This window comes from Electrophorus electricus, chromosome 14 (assembly GCF_041902795.1).
Source record: "Electrophorus electricus isolate QZ-2024a chromosome 14, ASM4190279v1, whole genome shotgun sequence".
Lineage (NCBI taxonomy): Eukaryota > Metazoa > Chordata > Actinopteri > Gymnotiformes > Gymnotidae > Electrophorus > Electrophorus electricus.
The window spans coordinates 25,497,539-25,515,408 of NC_137510.1; the positions used below are offsets into that span (position 1 = coordinate 25,497,539).

General features: G+C 41.0%; 3 protein-coding genes across 7 annotated transcripts; all 3 read left to right on the forward strand.

Moving 5' to 3' along the window:
* Positions 1-259: 259 nt before the first annotated feature.
* LOC113575630 (putative 2-ketogluconate reductase) lies at positions 260-5,300 on the forward strand. The gene is given in 8 exon segments (XM_081697032.1): positions 260-265; positions 1,210-1,280; positions 1,282-1,308; positions 1,310-1,368; positions 1,446-1,617; positions 1,831-1,979; positions 4,215-4,242; positions 5,201-5,300. Coding segments are annotated over 8 exon segments (612 nt in total).
* A 666-nt stretch (positions 5,301-5,966) lies between these two features.
* pard6ga (par-6 family cell polarity regulator gamma a) lies at positions 5,967-8,800 on the forward strand. Its single transcript, XM_027007284.3, has 3 exons — positions 5,967-6,143; positions 6,530-6,752; positions 7,431-8,800. Exons 1-3 carry the CDS (start codon positions 6,078-6,080, stop codon positions 8,387-8,389), a joined length of 1,248 nt encoding a protein of 415 aa, XP_026863085.2. The 5' UTR covers positions 5,967-6,077; the 3' UTR covers positions 8,390-8,800.
* A 609-nt stretch (positions 8,801-9,409) lies between these two features.
* LOC113575657 (activity-dependent neuroprotective protein 2a) lies at positions 9,410-17,398 on the forward strand. 5 transcript variants are annotated; one of them, XM_081696265.1, is made up of 8 exons: positions 9,414-9,667; positions 10,261-10,389; positions 10,479-10,571; positions 16,014-16,181; positions 16,278-16,390; positions 16,493-16,577; positions 16,688-16,767; positions 16,865-17,398. In XM_081696265.1, the coding sequence occupies exons 2-8, from the start codon at positions 10,282-10,284 to the stop codon at positions 17,238-17,240; spliced, it is 1,023 nt and encodes a 340-aa protein (XP_081552391.1). In that variant the 5' UTR covers positions 9,414-9,667; positions 10,261-10,281; the 3' UTR covers positions 17,241-17,398. The 5 variants fall into 5 exon arrangements, 4 of the variants coding, with proteins under 4 accessions (XP_081552388.1, XP_081552391.1, XP_081552389.1 ...); XM_027007265.3 differs by lacking the exons at positions 9,414-9,667; positions 10,261-10,389; positions 10,479-10,571 and adding exons at positions 13,525-15,822; positions 15,909-15,936; XR_014116908.1 differs by lacking the exons at positions 16,014-16,181; positions 16,278-16,390; positions 16,493-16,577; positions 16,688-16,767; positions 16,865-17,398 and adding exons at positions 10,973-14,936; positions 15,464-15,504 and having other exon boundaries at positions 9,410-9,667.
* Positions 17,399-17,870: the final 472 nt, after the last annotated feature.

A 17,870-nucleotide genomic window follows, 5' to 3' on the forward strand; every position in this document is an offset into this window, starting at 1 on the left:
ACTGATTACCTATTCAATGATGGCATGCCACTAATATGCCATTAATTCCCTGACAGTACTACAAGGCCATGGTTTGTCAGTTTTAGTAGTTTTTAACACTACTTAAGAAACATGTAAATAAAGCATATTTTTATGTTCTGAGACGTATATATGAATATCTAATGTGTATAAATGTTAAATAATAAGTAAACACATTTTTGGAACATTCACTGGGTACTGACATTTGACATAGGTAGGCCTACGTTTTTGTGTAAAACCAATGGCGGTATAAGATGCGTGCAAAAGGTTCAGGATTACATTGTAACACAGCATAACTAGATGGAAGGTGGAAATTCTTGATGGACACATCAATCATAGTGTTTAGTCTAAGATAAAAACGTACTCCACGAACGCTACTATCTGCACAGTAATATGCAAGTCTGCCGCCCCCTAGTGGCTATTTGAGAGACCACATGTAAAATTGCTGAAAAAAAAAAAAGCTTAAAAAAGTGCCTCGTGCGCAAATGACGAGTGAATTACAAGAATTACATACATCTGCACCTGTTCCGCACTAATTATTTTGACTTTTGTACCCCTCTTCGTGTTTAATGTCTAATCTTCCGGTTTTAAATGTAATTCATTAACACTTTCTGTTGGAATTATATACTCCACTCAGCGCTCTAGTTTAGTTCCACAACCTGAAAGGACGAAAAGACCCAAATGGTGAAAGAGTCAAACATTCACTCTCTTTTCTGAACTGGATTTAGCTGAATGCGATCTCACATCACTGAAAGTTCAAAAATCTGTTGTCCTAGCGGGCACTGGTTGTTGTTGATATCGTGCAAGTAAATGCAGTAATTTATGTTAATTGTTTTGATACAACCACTGTGCTTTGTTGCTGTAAATGTGTAGACTACACGTTTTCCGTTATTTACTCGTTAAAACATATAATTGACGTAATTTACTCGTTAAAAAAGAAAGGCATTTTTGAAATATGTCGTATATTTGCGTTTGGATCTGTAAATACAGATTATGGAGAAACTGTGTATATTGGAATCCACATTTGGACCGATGGGCATCTACCAGTTTTTGCACCATACATTGAAAAAAAAAAATTCACAGTAATCACCTATGAGAACTTTTATCAGAAAAGAGAAGACTCCCGCAGACAAGATCCATGCTGTCTTTGTGTGGAAAATAAATTTAAAAGATGACTTCAGTCTTTAACAGTGCTTGCCCAAACTCAACATTGTTGTGAGTGGTGGAGTAGGAGTAGATTATCTTGACATACCTCTTATCAGCAGCAATACTGTGCAATACTCCTGGTATAAGCCACAGCAGACATTGGCATGGCCTTGATTTTGGCATCTGCTAGGAAAATTCTGGAAGGTAAGAATCCTTCATATACTTTGTGCGCTTGGTGCTCAGATTTCCTTAATTGTCTTAACAAGGGGACTTTTTTGTAGGCTATAACTTTTCCAAGTATCATGAATCAGAGTATATGCACAAGTTATTTTAGGGTAATGATGTTAGTGGTCCCACCCTGGGTATTATTGGAAAGGGAAGAATGAGATATAAGGTTGCCAAAAGAGCCCAAGGCTTTGATATGAAGGTCCTCTATCACAACAGGAACCGAAGGTGAGGGCGGTATGTCCTTTATTGTTATATTTTTTTTACTTGTGAAATTTATCAGGTAATCATTTTCACATTCACCCAGTACCTACGCAACCTTATCCCTCCCCAAACAAAAAACTGTGAACTAATATAGTAAATCTGGAAGCCTTGCATGGAAAAGCACACAGACTTAGTGTTGTGTTTTTAGCATTTCACTGTGATCACGGGAGAAAGCAGAGGAGTAGGCAGTGGGGTGAAGGTACTGCTGCAGAGGTCAGACTTCATCATAGTGGTGGTCAGGCACTCTCCTCAGACGCACCACCTTATTGGTGCAAAAGAATTGGCCATGATGAAATCCAGTGGTACCCTCATTAACATCAGTAGAGGTAAAACCATACAGCACAACCGTGGTTTCTCTCAGAATTACTTTTTAAAAACCATTCATATATAACATTTACAAATTTCAGTTAGAAAACTGAAATAGATGACATGTATGTTCATTTGCCAGATTTAACCTCCTTTGACCCGTAGAACAGTGAACTCAAACTGGAGATGTCCCTGTCTGAGAATGTCCCTGTATGATAATGCAGTCTCTCACGTTGATGCTGTCCTACTTTTCTTATTACGTTTTGCTCTACACTTGAAGATCTGTAACAAGTTTCAGTCAAACATTTGTTTAATTTAGTTTTTGTTTTTGTTTTTTTCAAGAGAAGAGGCCTTCCCGACCTTAAAGATTAACTAAAATTATGGTGCTGTCTTCTCAGAGATGACTCATGCCCATTGACTGTGCCCAAAATTCCATTGTTCTTTACTGTAAATCCTTGAAAAAAATTTTACATTTTCTGTCTGGTGTGTTGGCTGGATTTGGAGGAACAGCCTGCCCTTGGTACACTGGCAATGAATTAGATTTTCCTCGATTTCTAGATAATCCGTTGTACTGTGGATTGCTGACAAATAGGGGCCAACTATATCATATCACAGTCAGGGCTTTTATATTGATATTACTAATTACTAATATTTATTTCATTGTTCTGATTTTTAGGCAAAGTGCTTTTTCAAAGAGTATAGTACAGCTTGATTTAAAACTTTATAGATTTTTTTTAGAGTAACTTGACATGTATTTTAAAGAACCTATATTTTCAACAAGGTATGCATACTTCAAATGACAAGTATATTGTTTCCCACTAGATGACATGCTACTTGAGCAAATGGACCTTTTATGTTTAATTATAAAAAAATGTATTTTTGTTTTTCACAATTTAACACCTATTCTGAAGTGTTTATGTATAATACACTATCCTAAACAGCTTATTACAAGATAATATGGCAACAAAATATAGTTACTTGAAATAGCATAAGAGATCTTTCCCTAGAAACCAGTTATTCCTAAGAGTTGGGGTTATTCCTAAGAGTTGGGGTTATTCCTAAGATTTGGGGTTATTCCTAAGAGTTGGGTTTATTCCTAAGATTTGACCTATTTTACATTTGCTAATCAAATGTTGAAAGATTTGGTAATTGTCCCCCCCCCCCCACAAGTCACGTGGTACGGCCTACCGCGTGCGGGGGGGGTTCACCCATTTTTGTAGCCACATCCCCGTGAAGGCACGCACCTGTACGGGTTTACGTGTTAATGTGTGTTTGTCTATTTAAACCCTCGTCAGTGCGTGCCTCACCGTTGGTCATTGTTTGTTCACTGATGTATGTTAGTGCGTATATAGTTATTTGTTAGATGTGATTGTAGTCTGTGTTTAGTTAAATGTATAAGTCATGTCTGTCGTTAGTGTTGTGTGTGAGTGCCATTGTTCTACATGTTTTATGTTAATAAATGTTTCACTTCGAGGTAGTCTGTGCATCCTGCTCCACGCCCACCGGCACTCAGGCCAGCGACAACGTTACAGTAATTTTGGAAGTCACAATCACTTAAAGAACCATTAACCTCATTCTGATCCTAAAATAATCTTATGTCTTATAATACATTTATAATTAAAATATTATCTTTAAAAGATTTAGGATTATCAATTTACACATAACACTGAGCTTCCCAGGGATCTGTTAGGAATGTAGTATATTTTAAGAATTAATAAATCAAGGATAGTATCAATTTACAGACATATTTAAACATAAATGTCACATGTTCAGCAACTTACATGCAGCAGTTAGTCTAGTAGAAACACCTTGTATTATCATTCACTGGCCAGGCTCATTATGTATGTGATGTGTAAAAACATGTGCAATACCTGTGTCTAATCAACTTGTGCTAGTTAGTACGCATCACTCTGGCATGTGAATAATATGCCATGCAAACATGTCCAAAGGAAACTGACTGCTGTTGATCAGGGGATGGAAGCTAGCTAACAAAAAGATGCCCTGTATACTCTAAATGTACATATGTAGAGTGTATACAATGTGGGTGTTTTGTAATTAAGTCGTTGGTGAATATCTACCCCCTCTCCAACCCCACCGCCACCGGAAAAAAAAGGCAGTTTACATAAGCAAGTGGTTCAAACATGCAAAATGAAGATCGTATTAGTTTCATTACACTGTGTTTAAGAATCATTATGTATAACTGTTATTCATGGCTTGGCCACTGATCAGGATGCTTTGGTAGATGCCCTCCAGAGACGTCACATACCCAGAGCCTCTTCCGAGGTAAGTTCAGAAACCTCACCCCAGGCTGTGCTTTCTGCTTCCCTATAACAGCCACATTAACAGCTAAGGCTTGATATGTTTTCCTATACCAATCATATATCACTGATTCATGAACTATATATTCCAGCTAATAAAGGTTTACTGATCTTCCAAAGATGGAAGGTGGTGGGGGCCTAAATAAATCAATCAACAAGACAGCAAATAAAGAAATAAATAATCAACAGCTTCGTTCCTCTCATAGGCCCCACTCTTATTAGGAGCCTGTGCCTTGCCCAAACAGGCACTGTCTACTTTAGTGGCTAGAACTACATTACAGGTGCATAGTATACCTGTTCACTATCACATATTGACTGTACGCATTGCCAATGCACAAACTGTAATCTGCTCTGCAATATTTTTACAACTGGCTAGACTCTGACCACATGACTACTGCTGACCTGAAATCACACTCAACAAACCAGTGACTCTGCAAAGCTAGTGGCTTGCTCGTGGCTGTAGTGCTGCTCGGAGCGTGTCAGGAACTGCAGTGTTGCTGCCGAGCATCCAAAAATACCCAGGCAGTGGAACAGCTAGGGAAGTGTTGCCATGCACGGTTTGTATTTGTCTTCCTCCAGCTCTTCCTCAAAGGCCGGTTTCTGGCTGTGGGACCACTGTTGGGTGTATGTTTTTGGATGACAGACAACTCTCAGCTCAGCAGTGGGACTCAAGCCCCAGAAACACAATGAGATATTAAATGACAAATTGAGCATGGCAACCAATCAGGTACAGACTGGAACTATACATATATAATTCACCTGTAGGATAGGTGTGCCTATGGCAACAGACAGTGTCTGATGATGCGAAGTAAGAGTTAGTAATAACATAACTGTTGAGTAAAAATCAGCAGTCATATGTGATGTGTGATGTGAAGTAGACTCCATATAGAATGTCCTTACTGTTTACATGGGGATTTTCACAGAGATCACCCCTTATTCTCACTGCCGGATGTGATTGTCTTACCTCACGTTGGAGCACAGTGGAGGCGTGTCAAGCAAAAGTGGAGAAAATCTTTGGTCTAAAAAATCTTTGGTTTATCACAGGCCCCTGTCTCACCCCAAGAGCAGAACTACTTTAATGAGGACTTGTTTGCTTTTGAAATAAGATATTTCTAATCCTAAGTAAAATTGATTATTTATACATGGCTTTCTGACTTATGGCACATCTCTACTATGCTGTAATTATCAGAAACCAATTTGGCATCATGATCATGCCTTATAAAACTGCTCACATTAGTAAGCATGTTTTAATCCTTTAAGATTTTTAAATGAAAGTACACTGAATTAAATAACCACATTATTCTCTATTTATATACTGTATTCATTGCTGTATTCATATTCTTGTACTGTATTCACTGTATTGTGTTCATAAATCCCCGTGTCTTAACTGTCGTTTTGATGATCTTTATGATGCCTTGGTCTTTGTGACTGTGATTTGTGGTGTTTAACTATAAAACTTTTAGAAGAATGTGGAGAAAATCCCAAAACTTAAAACATAAATAATCTTGCAATAAATCAGTTTTATTTTTATTTCAAAGCATACAGTAAACTGCGTTAGCTTCTCTTCACTGCAAAGGTCTTGGGCTAGAATTTTAGAGGAGAATTGGAAAGAGCAGAGAAGAGATGACGGGGGATTGATGCCGTTGTAATTACCTTTGTGCTCCTCCTCAGTGCGTCTGACAGGCCGTCGGTCCGGGGTTTCCCTCTGTTGACATTTAGCGCATGTAACTACCACTTACACGGGACAAGTCAGAAACTTCAGCGTAGCTCCGTGACCGCAGAACCTGTTTATAAAAGAACATGATACGGAATTTCGGCAAATCCTTATCTTTGCGCTGTTGCTCAGTCGTCGAGGTAAAAAGCAAAGTAAGTTTACGTTATGAAGAGTCGTTGTAGTATTCTCACTTTTGTACGTTTCCTTTTAATACTCTGTTATTTATGTGTCCGTTATAGTTGTATAAGACCTACTTGTTAGGGAGTATGCATAAAAGTCTGTGTTCCTTAAAAGTCGATTCTTGATGTCTCAGCTGATGTGCCTATTCAGTCTCATAGATTACACTCATATTATTATTCTCATATAATATTTCTAATCTTTCGTTTTTATTTTTATGTTTGATTCAAGTTTCTCTAATGAACATGGGTTTAAACATAAATATAAATCCATCTTAATCTACAATTTTCCAGACAACTGGGTTGTTCTCCATATACTAAATCAATGACTGGCTCAGTTGTTTCCCTCTCTTGCCCCAAAGTTCGGTGCAGAATTTAGAAGGTTTTCCCTTGATCGCTACGAGCCGGGAATGTTCGAAGACTTTCGCCAGTTAATCCTGTTCTTACACCACTTGTACAACACGGAGGTCTTCATCAGCTATGCGGATGTCCACGGAGAGCTGCTGCCGATAAATAATGAGGACAACTTCAGAAAAGCTGTGTCTGCCAGCCGACCGCTCCTGCGCATCTACATTCGTCAGCGGGGTAGGCCTACGGAAGACATTCTAACGCACTTACATGTTCTTAATTTCCCTTTAATCTCGTTCCATTTCTTACATTTTCGCTGTCACTTCAAAGGTGATAACTGAGGGAGATTTTTTTGTTTTTGTTTTTAAGTACTGTATATATGGATATAGGCGATAGCACAGCAAAAGTGTCCGATCGCACAGCAAAGATGTTCTAGAAATAAAATTGTTTCTTTCTTCACCGACGTTTATTCTTAAAACACGTTTTAATTAATGTTATGAATTCTAAAAAAGTGTTTCTTTAAAAAAATACTTTCTGGCAATTAATCACTATAAATTGTTTTCTGCCTTTACTGCTGCGTTGTCATGCAGTTATATCAGTGTGTGAATCAAGACATGCATTTTGCTCGTAGTATCTCTTTCCGGAATGGGAAGCAATTTATCTGGTCTGGAATTATGTGTACTTTAGTGCAATTTCCTTGTGGTCCCTTGTGGTTTGCTGACTTTCATGTTTAATCAGAGCTCTGCTGTTGTTCCTTCCCCAAATCACAAGTGTTAACTAAGTCCTCTCAAGTAAGCTCTGTGGCAGTCTATTCATCAATATCATAACAGTAAGTAATGTAGCAAATTTTGGCCCAGGTTTGTCACAGCATAGTGAAGAAATACATGGTTTATTCTACACACTGGTGTTTTACAGAGGAACTTGACCGGGGTAACATCAGCTCAGATGGTGTGACAAGGCGAAAGAAATCAGCAGTGAGAAGAGGTGGAGATGACAGCCACAGAAGACCACACATTCAGATCGGCATGCCGCAGAACTTCCGTCCAGTGTCATCCGTAATTGATGTGGACATCTTACCAGAATGCCACCGACGGGTTCGTCTGTACCACCAGGGCTCACACAGGCCTCTGGGTTTCTACATTCGTGATGGCACTACAGTCAGGGTGACCCCCCATGGTCTGGAGAAGGCCCTGGGCATCTTCATCTCCCGCATGGTTCCTGGAGGACTGGCTGAGAGCACAGGCCTACTGGCCATTAACGACCAGGTCCTGGAAGTCAATGACATTGATGTCAGGGGAAAATCTCTGGATCAGGTGACGGAAATGATGGTTGCTAACAGCCGCAACCTCATCATCACTGTGAAACCGGCAAACCAGCACAACAATGTAAGGAGTCGCAGCTGCGTCACCCCCAACCCTAAACCTGTTCTAGATGATGAGGGCTGTCTGAGCTACCCGGGACTACCCATAATTATGGGAGTCTACGAATCAGTAGCTAATGGCTATGACAGCGACACAGACTCAGACCTGGTCCGTGAGAAAGCAACTGGCCCCTCGTTCCGGTGTTCCAGTCCTCCGATGGCCACCCGCTACCCTCACCGCCATGTTCACGATCAGAGCAGATGCCGTGGGTTCCCTTACTCCCAGGTGTCTTGTCGCTCACAGCCCTGTCTGAATCACATCAGTCACTCTGGGCCCAGAAGCACACTGTGCAGGGAAATGACCTCCCAGCAGCAGTACAGAAGCAGCCCAGCATTCAGACAGAGCAGCTCCAGCATGCATGACATCCTCAGCAAGCTGCACTCAGACATGCGGCAACGGCTCATGGTGCCTGACGGGGCAATGGAGGAGGATGAAATTGTTATCATTGTATGATGCATATATGAAATTATTTAACTGATTTATGTCAGCACCTATATGTTGTTAATCTTACTTCTTGCTTAGATTCTGTATAGCACTGGTACCATACCAAATTTTTTACTAAACCATCAGAAAGTTGCTTTCCTTCACAACACCTGATGGGTTTTATAATTAGCAGGGTATGTGGTTCAGGTGTACTAAAGTAGGAAAATCAAGCAACCATGCGGGCCTGTAATTCTCGGACTGGAATCTGACACATGTTATCAACAGTATCTGAAAATACACAACTCTCATACTGGCAATAACACTCCATCTATACCAGCTGCTGACCTGACAGTTCCTCATAGTTATAATAGTTATGACAATTATAAATTAGCCTAATAAATTGTTTCTTCAAAATACTAGTCTATCAGTAGTTCTGATTGAAAGTTTAATTAGCAATGAAACGTTTTTTGGTAATAAACGTGAACCTTTATTGTTTTTTCTGACTTATGAGATATACAATAATTTGACTTATGAGATTTTTCTGACTTATGAGATATACAATAATTTGACCCAACTGTAAACCAGATTACACACAACAGCTCATATGCAAAAGCTCATATGTCTTAACACATTTGTATATGTGACAAAAAATGTGCACTAAATGCAACTAAAATCATTCTTCAAAAAGCAATTAAGAAAAAAATGAACAGCTTTACGTAGTTAGCCACTTAAGAACATTGGACAGTAGTAATGGTAAAGCATCACTAAGCATAACTTAGTTTCATCTATACTCTAACCAGATAAGACAGTGGAACTGATTATGTCAGTAATGTGTTACCATTACACATAGCACTCAGTTTAATTATCTGAAGTGACTCTAGCATGTAGTGAATGGTTAATTGGCCACAGGTGGGAGTTTATGGATGTTAGTTGGGGGAAACCTATCACTTTATAATCAACATCAATGATCAATGACACTCAAATTTAACATTTGTAAGTGCCTGCCCACCAAGCCTCATTGGAGGATTTTCACCGTGCAATATGTTAATTACATACGTCACTTCCTTTCTTCCTGTGCGCCATGTTTTTCAGCAGGAGTAGGGAGCTATTTCACTGTGGTGCAAACAAAAGACTGCAGATCTAGTTCTCACACTCACATCCAGCCGACGATAGGCAATGCGGTAAGGAGCAATAGACGAGTGCAGATTTGAAGCCTCTTATTATGTAGTTTCAGGTTCCGTACTGCGCGCCTTCCAGTGACGCCGGAAGAAAACAGACGCAGCATCCAGCTTTGCCAGGACGCTGAAGGTAGCCACACACATCAGTGGCTTGTCCTTTGAATTAGCTGATTGTTACTGCCTTTGGTCAGGCAATATTAACCAGCTTTTGTCCCCAAACACCACTGGACTATGATGCGTAGCTACAACTTAATTGAAATTCACAATGGGCCTCTTGGCTAGCCGCTAATAATGACTTCTTGGCTAACGTTAGTTCTGAAGACAGCAAAGCGGGCGGCAGCGCCGTGATAACTACCAGTTCGTTATCATGTTATAGCGTCTGTAAAAGTGCAAATACCACTAAATTTAGAGATGCATACCTCACAGTGAAGCACAAAACTACTGACACGTTTTCACGCCTGGTGTCTAAGCGGAGTACGCAGCTAACGATAACAGCGAAAAAGCATCAGGAAAAATCCGCTTCGACGACTTTAAGGGTTATAAGCGACCCTAAGCATGTAGCGTAACGACTAGAAAGCCTCAGTGTTACATGACATCTAAGCCTTTCATTTACACTCCATCTTGTATGGTTTATTTATTTTATTTATTTTTTGATGATACGTAGTCTTTTTATATTGTAATTTAGGTTCTTGTTTGTAATGATTGCTATTTGGTTGTTTGCAGCTTATTTGCTGTACCAAGAAGATGTATCAAGTACCAGTGAGAGACGTGGTAAAACTCCGAAGATCAAGAAAAAGAGTGAAAAGTATTTTGTGTGACATTGCTTTGCAGAGCTGTCAGGACTTAATAGAGGTTTGCATTCATACACATCTTTATGCAACTCTGTCAGTTTGAACAAATATTGAATTGAGACTTCATGAACTTTTAATCCTTATTAACAGAAATACAAATCTTTCGATGCTGGTGAAGAAAGTTTCAATAACACGGAGTGGGAAGACTTCATAGATGGTAATGTTGGCAAAAAGCGAAAAAAGGTAAGACTTTTTTTCTAAATACTTCTTTAGTGTCTTAGATGGGTAGCATTTTCATCACTGTTGGCCCTTTTTCTAGTCATGCTAAAAACCTTTAGATAATCTTAGCTGTGGGTTTCACCGTCCCATAAAGATGAACCTTCTAATTTCTGAAAATATTAATTAGCTAGTGTTTGCTGATCCTACTTGCACTAACAGAAGAAAGTGTTACTTATTGTTTTCTGATACATCATTACAAGATGGAAGAAATTGGTGATCATTTGGTTTCAGAGAGTGTTTTTTAAACAAACCTCCATGATCTGCTAAACTGAAATGTTATCAGTTCTAATTCATCTCAGCAGTGCATCACTGCAATGCAGACATCCATAGAATGTTTCTCACCGTGTGTGTGTCCATCCTTTTAGTGGCGATATCGCCCCGAGGCTCTCTGCTGCAGCCTATGCTGGTTCTCCACCCGTTCTTTTTACACCTTTAGAGGTCACGTGCAACGGTGTCATGAGGAGGAGCTGGACCTCGCTTGTCTCTCCACTTGCCCCAAATGCACATTCATTAGCCACCCTGAAATCACAGAGCAGCACATAAAATATTTCCATACCGTGCCCACCAAGGCATGTCCCTCTGCTCCCTCCCAGTCGGCCAGCCTCCCTTCAAAGGCTGTTACTGTCACAGCGTCTGTCGACCTAGGTGAAGATAGGTACACATGTGTGAACTGTGGCTACCATGATTCTTTACTTTATGTGATGAAGAAACATGTTTTGGTAAACCACTATGCTACATTGTTGAACCGTTACTTTGGGCACAGGCTGGAAAATGGACAAAACACTGATGGTCAAAAAAATAGAGACAGTGTTCCAACATCGAGGTATTACTGTAAGGAGTGCAAGTTGCCAGCCGAGACCATAGAACATCTGCTCTATCATATTTTGAGCTCAGATAAGCATAAGGAACTGCATTGGCATATTATGCCATTCATCAGTGAAAAAAATATCTCAAATGCAGGACAGCAGAAGTTCCAGAGCCTTGCACCAAAAGTGGCGCAGCAAGGCAAAAACGTCAGCATGGTCCAGAGACCAAATGTTGCACAACATCCCAAGGCAGTGAAGGTGAATCCGCCATCTAAATCCAACGGTGCCATGCTTCTTACTGGGCCAACCAACACGACCGCTCTTTTGTGCTCTCCTGGAGCAAGGCAGATCTTCCTCTCCTCACAGACTCCATCGTTACTACCTGGCACAACTGTGACCACAATTCAGAACACGCAGCAGCAGCCCTCGACTGGAATCCAAGCCTTGTCCACCTCCCCAGTGGTCAAGTCTCTAAACATGGTAGTGCCAAACATGTCACAGGGCACTCCTAAACAGGTACCTGTGGCCATGACAGTGCCCAGGCTTCCGCAGGCCCAGCCAGGGCAGCAGATGCTTCTGCCGCCAGGTGTTCAGGTCAATCTCCCCGGGAAGATCGGCGTGCGTCCACCCATGCTGTTGACCCACAGACTACAGCTGAATCAGTCCGCTCCCAGGCCCCCTATCATAGCCTCCCAGTCAGTCAGGCTCATTCCCACAGGCAACAAGGTGAACGGCGTCCCAACTTACACCCTGGCACCTGTGCAGGTCACGACGGTACCTGTCCAGCCGAACTCTGGTCAGGTTGTCAACAGCGCACCAGTGGTTTTGGCTCAGAATGGGCCTCAGATTGGCAAGCCCACTGTGATGGGTCCACCAAACACAGCAGTAGTGCCTGCCAAGGCAGCATCTTCAAGCCAAAAGCTGACTTTGAGTAAAAATAATAAACCAAATGAGCTAGCTGTCCTCACTCCATTTCTCAAGAAGCAGAACGACCATACTGTCAAATGCCTGAGGTGCAAAGTGCTGTTGACGGAGCAGTGGATTTTTCAGCATTTGTTGCATGGCTTGAAGTGTTTGTTCTGCCCTCAGATGTTCTACTCCTTCAAGCAAATCATGGAGCACACAAAGAAAGATCACAGCTTGAAAATAAAGAGGAACCGAGATTTCATCAAAGAACAGTATAAACTCAACTGTGATGAAGAAGGCAATCTTATATTTGCTGCCTTTAACTTGAACACAGATGTACCCAAAGACCTGCTTGATAACCGAGAGCTCAACCTTGTACTAGTCACCAGTACTCAAGACAAAATATACATAAAGATGTATCCAGACTCTGCAAAGGCAGTATACCCACCATCGCTAAAAACCACGCCCACTGTCTGTCCATTCTGCCAGGTGAAGCTCCAGAATTCAGAGGACTATGAGCTACATTTGAAAGGGACGCACCATATTGTTCCCACCATCCACGCCATATTGAAGTCTCCTGCTTTCAAATGCATTTACTGCTTCGGCGTGTACTCGGAAAAGTCAACCCCCAAAACAATTTCCATTCACGTACAGCGCTGCCGGTGCGCTCCCAGGAATGTAAAGGAAGCTGAGAGGCTGCTGAATCCGGATCCAAACGCCCACCTGAACGGAGACTTTCAGAACTCCGTCCAGCAGATTGAAAACCCACAACAGCAGAACATCCTAAAAACAGAATTAGCCAACATGGAAAAGAAGGAAACTGCCAAGTCAAAGAAAGAGGTAGCTACAGAGAAAGGTACCAATGGAAATGTTAAAGTAAGCAAGGTAGATTTCCCTGCCCCTACAGTGGAGCTTGTTCTGGATCCAACAGGAATGGAGATGCGATCATTTGAGGAGAGGAAAGAGTTCCTCACAAAATACTTTCATCGCAAGCCCTACCCATCGAAAGCTGAGGCGCTGAGTCTTGCTGCCCGCTTGTGGCTGAACAAGACTGATATACTTTCTCACTTTGGCACTAAGCGTAGCCGATGTATGAAAGCAATCCAAAAGAGAAGGACTGTTGTACTTCTTGGGTTCAACATGACCGAGGTGAATAAAGTGAACCATAACCTTCTCGTTCCTGAGGTGGAGCCTGCTAACTGAAGTTGACAAGTAGAGAGATGTATACTGTATTTAAGTATGTGGAGACTGTCCTATACACCCTTAAAATGTGCTCAAGAGTAAAATGATGTACACCAGGACAGTCAACCTCCAGTTCTGGAAATCCACTGTTGTTTTCATTGCTCCAGCACATCAGCTATGAAAAGCTTGCTATTTTAATTTGGTATATTAACACTAAGCTGCAATGTTGTGGCTCCCTAGTATAGGAATTCAGCACTCCTGTTTTACATGTTGACAATATAATTGAGTTTTGGCATTTGTGTCTTTGTGAGGAGAGGATGTAAAGAATTACAAATAAGTCATTGTTTGGGTACCTTTTATGATATTCCTTAGGCCAGTTGTAAATAGTTTGCAACTCTATGATGTTGAAATTATTTTTACATAGCTCTTCTTTAAAAAATAACTGTATGGATCCCTTTTGTATATTTTTGTGTGTGTGTGTGTGTGTGTGTGTGTGTGTGTGTGTGTGTGTGTGTGTGTGTGTGTGTGTGTGTGTGTGTGTGTGTGTGTGTGTGTGTGTGTGTGTGAGTGTGTGTGTGTTTCTTTTTGAGACCTGTACTGTGCCTTTTGGCAAGTCTGCAGTGATTTAGTTCTATGTAAAATAATATTTTAAGTTTACTATTAGTACCTTTGAGAAGTCAAGTGTACTGTATACTAAGTGTATTAGTATACTAATTGGCAAATTAGTTTGCTTTTTAATACGGTTAATGCGCTATTAAAAAAGGCACTTTGGGATATTTTGTTTTCTTTTTTGAATGCATATTGTAATGGTGCTCATGGATGAAGAGAAACATATTAACCGACCTTATCTGAGGTAAAGTGGGTAAGGCACAACTAAAAATACTTGTAAAGGTTCATGCTTTTGAAGAATGCATTGTGAACAGTATATAATGTATCTTTAATATGAAACATCAGTATTTCTCTACTAAAGAGGTGGTTCCTTATCACTACATGTGATTAGTTCACCATTATTTGTTTATCTGTTTGGATAAAGGCTTCTTAGAAGCTTTTGGTTCCGTTTGGAGTGTGGCGCTTTCTTTAGACATGCTGCTGTATTCGATCTCAGACACGTCGTTGTGCGTCTCCTGTATCTAGAACCCTGTCGATAAGTGCTGCTTCTTTCTTGGGTACTGCTTTGCGCTGTCTGATGTAAATCTGTTTCGACCGATTGGCTGAACTGATGTGCTGCCATTATTCGTGTCGCTGTAGCTCTCGCAGACACTGTTCCAAGTTTCTCCGTGTGCGGACCTCTCCCATCATCGACTTCGGTGGGGGGTGGGGTGGTATTCTGCCACACATCTTTGTGTTGGAGGAATCCCCTCAGCCTCTCACCCTTTGTGTACCACCGTTTGTACATGTGGATGACCTGGCCCCATTTCCCTCCGTTCTGAGAAAGGTAAAATAGTTTATGGGTCTTAATAACAAGGACATTTCAGTTCACCAGCGTATTTTACTATGAAAAGCTATGAATCTTGACATCTGTTTATATGCACCAGTATCCACCATGTAGTGATACTGGCATTTCTAACACCTCTGCAGTACCTGTGAGTGATAATGGCTGACATCGGCCTACTTATTACACCCATGGACGTTACTTTCACATTTTAGTGTTTGCCCCCCCCCCCCATGAATATATGATCAGCAGTGGTGCTGACGAGTGATGGTTGGGATTGAATATGAGACAAATGCATAACACCAAAATTAGATTTAATTGCAAAATTCAAACGTACGTTTTCCCTTTCATTAGTGGAGTCTGTTGAACAGATATTAACCGGGAAATAAGTACAAAAAGGAGTAACGAGCTACTCGGGACATGATACCATAGGTTACACATATTAATCAGTATGTGATTAATCCTACTGTGTTGTATAAACCACTTCACATTAACTCGATTTACAGCTAATATTAATTTTCATTTGCCAGAGGCCGGGTGGAATTCAATCGATGCTATCTGGCGTCGCTTAGTTCGGCCTTCATGCACAGCCAGAAGTAAGCGATACCGAACCTCACGTTGTCTACCGTCGCTGCAGCGAAGTCGAATGTTAGCACATCATGTTAGCTTTAAACAGTTATTACTGGGTTACGAAATGTCCGTCACCTCGACACGTTAATGGCATAGTGAGTGTGATTCATAACATTGCACTGGACACACGAGACCGACATCAGGCTTTGTCCTCTAGAGCGCTTTGCGTCAGGCCACTGCAGCCACACGGAGCGACGCTGCATATTCATACTTCTGCACTGCAGTGTCGTAGTTTATTAATGAAGTTTCTTAACAAGAGGTGAGTTATGCGTAAGTACCTACATGCTTAGCAACTCTAAACGAGTAATATGCACTCTTAATAGAGTCTACTCTCTATCTTAACAGGAAGAAACGGTGGTACGATAGCTCTCAGGTACAGTAACCAGCCCTGTAGTTGTACTAACCTACGATAAATTGTTCTCACATTATGTGTTCATGGTGTCGTTTCAGTTTGTACCTGTAGGTCAGTCTGGCTTTAAGAGACCAACAAAAAACAAAGGTCAAGATAGTCTCCGTGTGCGAATGCTCAATACCATCCTGTACAAGGCACTGTCAGACCTGCTGACTTCTCATGAAGTCAGTGCAGACATCCCTGATTACAGCGTGGAGATTACAAAAGTAAGATCATGGCTGGCTTTATTGTTTCATTTGGGGGATTTTTGGCTGCTAGGAACACAGTGGCCTTGATACAAATCCTGTGCTTTTCAATGCAAGGTTTCATTGCCAGAAGATTTCTCTGCTTGTCGAGTCTACTGGAAGACAAGTTGGTGCTCTGAGCAAGACAGCAAGATTCAGCAGGTTCTGGATAAAAGTGCCCCTCGTATGCGGTATGTCTTATTAAATAGTGACGCATTCACGTTGTGGAAGAATCCTTGGTATGCTTATTCAAGAGCAAAGTGGTTAATTGTTGTAATTTTGGTTTGTTTTAGATACCTTCTCATCTCACAGCAGGTCATAGCCAGTGTTCCTCCCATAGTTTTTATAAAAGACAAGCAATATGCTGCTTTGAAAGAGGTAACTGGTTTTATTGGGTTACTGGGGATTTTGGTGTTACTGGCCACGGGCAAATTCGGAAGACAGAATACATAAAACCATTTTAACCTTGTTACTCTTTCTTGTGTCAGATTGAAAACCTTCTCGCAATTGCAGATTATGGTCCCAGCGAAGAATCAGAACATTTGCCCCTCAGTGGAAAAGATGCTGAGTAAGAATTCAACGCAATGATGATGCATGTTGACATGTTGGATAACGGTTTGCACGGTTGGACTGTTTGAGTGAATGATCCGTTTAATTTACAACAGGACAAGACTGCACTCTTCAGAGCCTGTGGAGGGGAGGGAAAGACCCTTATTTGGCATCGATCACGATACCCTGCACAAACAGATAGAGGTCTACAAGCAGCGGTCGAGAGACCCTTACCTGCAAGGCAGCAGCTCGGGGCAACTAACTGAAGAACAGCTGGACACCCTAGCTGCGATCAGGAAGCAGAGGCTCATTGAGAAAAAGAAACGCAAGTCGAAGAAGGTGAAAGATGACGATGTCACCCCGAAAGCATTCCTGCTCGCAAGTCAACTGCAGACAGAGGAGGAGGAGCAGGAGGAAGAGTATAGCAAGGAGAAGGAAGTGGAGGACAGCCAGATTACACAGCTGATGGGAGGTGATGACTACAAGCACTGAAAAAAGAGATTTCAGGCATCAAATTTATCTGGGAAGGCCACTCAGGCCACTCTTTGACAAGTTGGTATAGTTAAAATATTTTGGATCCATTTCTGATAGAAATCAGGGTGTTGCAACTTTTTTTTTATTTGCAAAGTGAACCGCTATCATGTTTCCTACAGCTGATATATATATATATATATATATATATATATATATATATATATATATATATATATATATATATATATATATATATAAATATAAATAAAAGTGGGATGCAAAGTCTGGGCAAAAAAAACCAAAACAGTTCAGGAGACAATCATAGAAACTAAGGTTGGTTCCTTATCCTGAAAACTTTGAGTGGTCACTATGTTAAATGTCCTTCCACTGCTGTATGGAAATGATCGCTGGAGAAAAAAGTGCAGTATCGATCAGTCTGACTTGTGTGGAAGGCAGGATGAGATCAGCTTAAACGATGCTGCAGAGACATTTCTCCATAAAGATCTAGAGTACGTGTGCATACTGATGTATACAGGTTATAGAGGAATTTCACTGTAGTAGAAGTATAGCCCCTTTGTGGTTTGAAGAATGTCTCAAGTTTTGGTGTTTCATTAACAGAGAAGTGCTTACTGGTGTACACTATAATCA

Excerpts from the sequence above, each read along its gene's own strand:
- pard6ga (XM_027007284.3), top strand. The coding sequence starts at position 6,078 with ATGATACGGAATTTCGGCAAATCCTTATCTTTGCGCTGTTGCTCAGTC. Across the intron at positions 6,144-6,529 it reads TCGTCGAGGTAAAAAGCAAA|TTCGGTGCAGAATTTAGAAG; the intron begins GTAAGTTTACGT and ends CTTGCCCCAAAG. Across the intron at positions 6,753-7,430 it reads CATCTACATTCGTCAGCGGG|AGGAACTTGACCGGGGTAAC; the intron begins GTAGGCCTACGG and ends GGTGTTTTACAG.
- LOC113575657 (XM_081696262.1), top strand. The coding sequence starts at position 10,282 with ATGTATCAAGTACCAGTGAGAGACGTGGTAAAACTCCGAAGATCAAGA. Across the intron at positions 10,390-10,478 it reads GCTGTCAGGACTTAATAGAG|AAATACAAATCTTTCGATGC; the intron begins GTTTGCATTCAT and ends CCTTATTAACAG. Across the intron at positions 10,572-10,972 it reads TTGGCAAAAAGCGAAAAAAG|TGGCGATATCGCCCCGAGGC; the intron begins GTAAGACTTTTT and ends CCATCCTTTTAG.